Source organism: Bison bison, unplaced genomic scaffold, assembly GCF_000754665.1.
Source record: "Bison bison bison isolate TAMUID 2011002044 unplaced genomic scaffold, Bison_UMD1.0 scf7180017864291, whole genome shotgun sequence".
Lineage (NCBI taxonomy): Eukaryota > Metazoa > Chordata > Mammalia > Artiodactyla > Bovidae > Bison > Bison bison.
In genome coordinates, this window is record NW_011494863.1 from 2,232,668 (window position 1) to 2,234,443 (window position 1,776).

Genomic DNA, 1,776 nt, shown 5'->3' on the forward strand with positions numbered 1-1,776 from the left:
CTTTAGAACTGGAAGTGCCGGAGAACCAGTGATTAAAAGAGGCTTTCAAGAGAAAGCTAGGGAGCCAGAAACTCCTTTGCCACAAAACTGCAAGTCTTCAGGCTCCCAAAGGTTCATGCTGATAGATGAGAGAAGCTGTTTGAGATTGCATTGAAATGTTTCCGCAGAAAGGCATTTGACTAGGGAGCCATGGAGCTAGGAAAAGGAAACCCTCAGCAGATAAGGCAAGTGCTGCTTTTCTTTGTTTTCCTGGGAGGGTCTTTGGTGTGTTCAGAGACCTGGCGGTATTCTGTAGCAGAGGAAACGGAGATCGGCTCCTTTATAGGCAATGTGGTGAAAGACATAGGTTTGGGTGTGGAAGACCTGGCTGCACGAGGGGCCAGAGTCATCTTTGACGATTATAAACCACACTTGCGGTTGGATCTGCAGACTGGCAACTTGCTCTTAAATGAGCAACCGGACCGGGAGGCACTTTGCGATCTTACCGAGCCATGTATATTGTATTTCCAGGTATTACTTGAAAATCCTTTGCAATTTTTTCGGGCTGAGCTTTGGGTTGAAGACATAAATGATCACACTCCCACGTTCACAAACAAACATATACTTCTGAAAATCTCAGAAAGCACTGCTCCAGGAACCTCGTTCCAAATGGATAACGCTCAGGACTTAGATGTAGGAAAGAATGGTGTCCAAAACTACACGTTAAATCCCAATCTTCATTTCCACCTTAAACTGCAAGACAGTGAGGACGGTAGAAAATACCCAGAGCTGTTACTGGACCAACCTCTGGATCGAGAAAAGGAGCCTGAGCTTAGATTAACGCTTACAGCCCTGGATGGAGGGTCTCCAGCGAGGTCTGGAACTGCACTGGTGCGTGTGTTGGTCTTAGATATCAATGACAATGCCCCACAGTTTGAGAGGTCCGTCTATGAGGTTCCGATACCAGAAAACAGCCCTCTGGACTTCTTGGTCGTCAGGGTGTCTGCTACAGATTTAGATGCAGGAATAAATGGAGAACTATCTTACTCATTTTCCCACGTTTCCAGAGACATACAGAAGACATTTGAAATCCAATTTTTGGTGAAGTCCGTTTAAAAGCGTTTCTGGATTTCGAATTACTTCAGTCTTACACAATAAATATTCAGGCCATTGACGGTGGGGGCCTTTCAGGAAAATCAGTAATTTTAGTTAGTGTTGTAGATGTAAATGACAACCCGCCAGAAGTAGTCGTAACATCTCTTACCAGCCCCATACCAGAAAATTCATCGCCGGAAATGGTGGTCGCGGTTTTTAGCCTCAGAGACCAAGACTCTGGAGACAACGGGAGGATGGTTTGCTCAATTCAGGACAACCTTCCATTTCTCTTGAAGCGTAATTTCAAGAATTTCTACACCTTGGAAACAGAGAGCCCACTGGACAGAGAGAGTAAAGCTGAGTACATCATAACCATCACGGTCACTGACATGGGAACCCCAAGACTGAAAACCGAGCACAACATAACCGTGCTGGTGTCCGACGTCAACGACAACGCCCCCACCTTCACCCAGACCTCCTACACCCTGTGGGTCCGCGAGAACAACAGCCCCGCCCTGCACATCGGCAGCGTCAGCGCCACAGACACAGACGCGGGCGCCAACGCCCAGGTCACCTACTCGCTGCTGCCGCCGCCCGACCCGCTCGTGCCCCTCGCCTCCCTCGTGTCCATCAACCCCGACAACGGCCACCTCTTCGCCCTCACGTCCCTGGACTACGAGGCCCTAAGAGCCTTCGAGTTCC

The 1,776-nt window shown here is 48.8% G+C and overlaps 1 protein-coding gene across 1 annotated transcript in view; it reads left to right on the forward strand.

The window, feature by feature from the left end:
- The window catches only part of LOC104996373 (protocadherin beta-18-like), a 5,428-nt gene continuing 3,652 nt past the window's right edge, over positions 1-1,776 (forward strand). The window contains 2 exon segments of the mRNA XM_010850633.1: positions 1-1,066; positions 1,069-1,771. Of these exon segments, the coding sequence (XP_010848935.1) occupies positions 190-1,066; positions 1,069-1,771 (1,580 nt within the window). The 5' untranslated portion in view covers positions 1-189.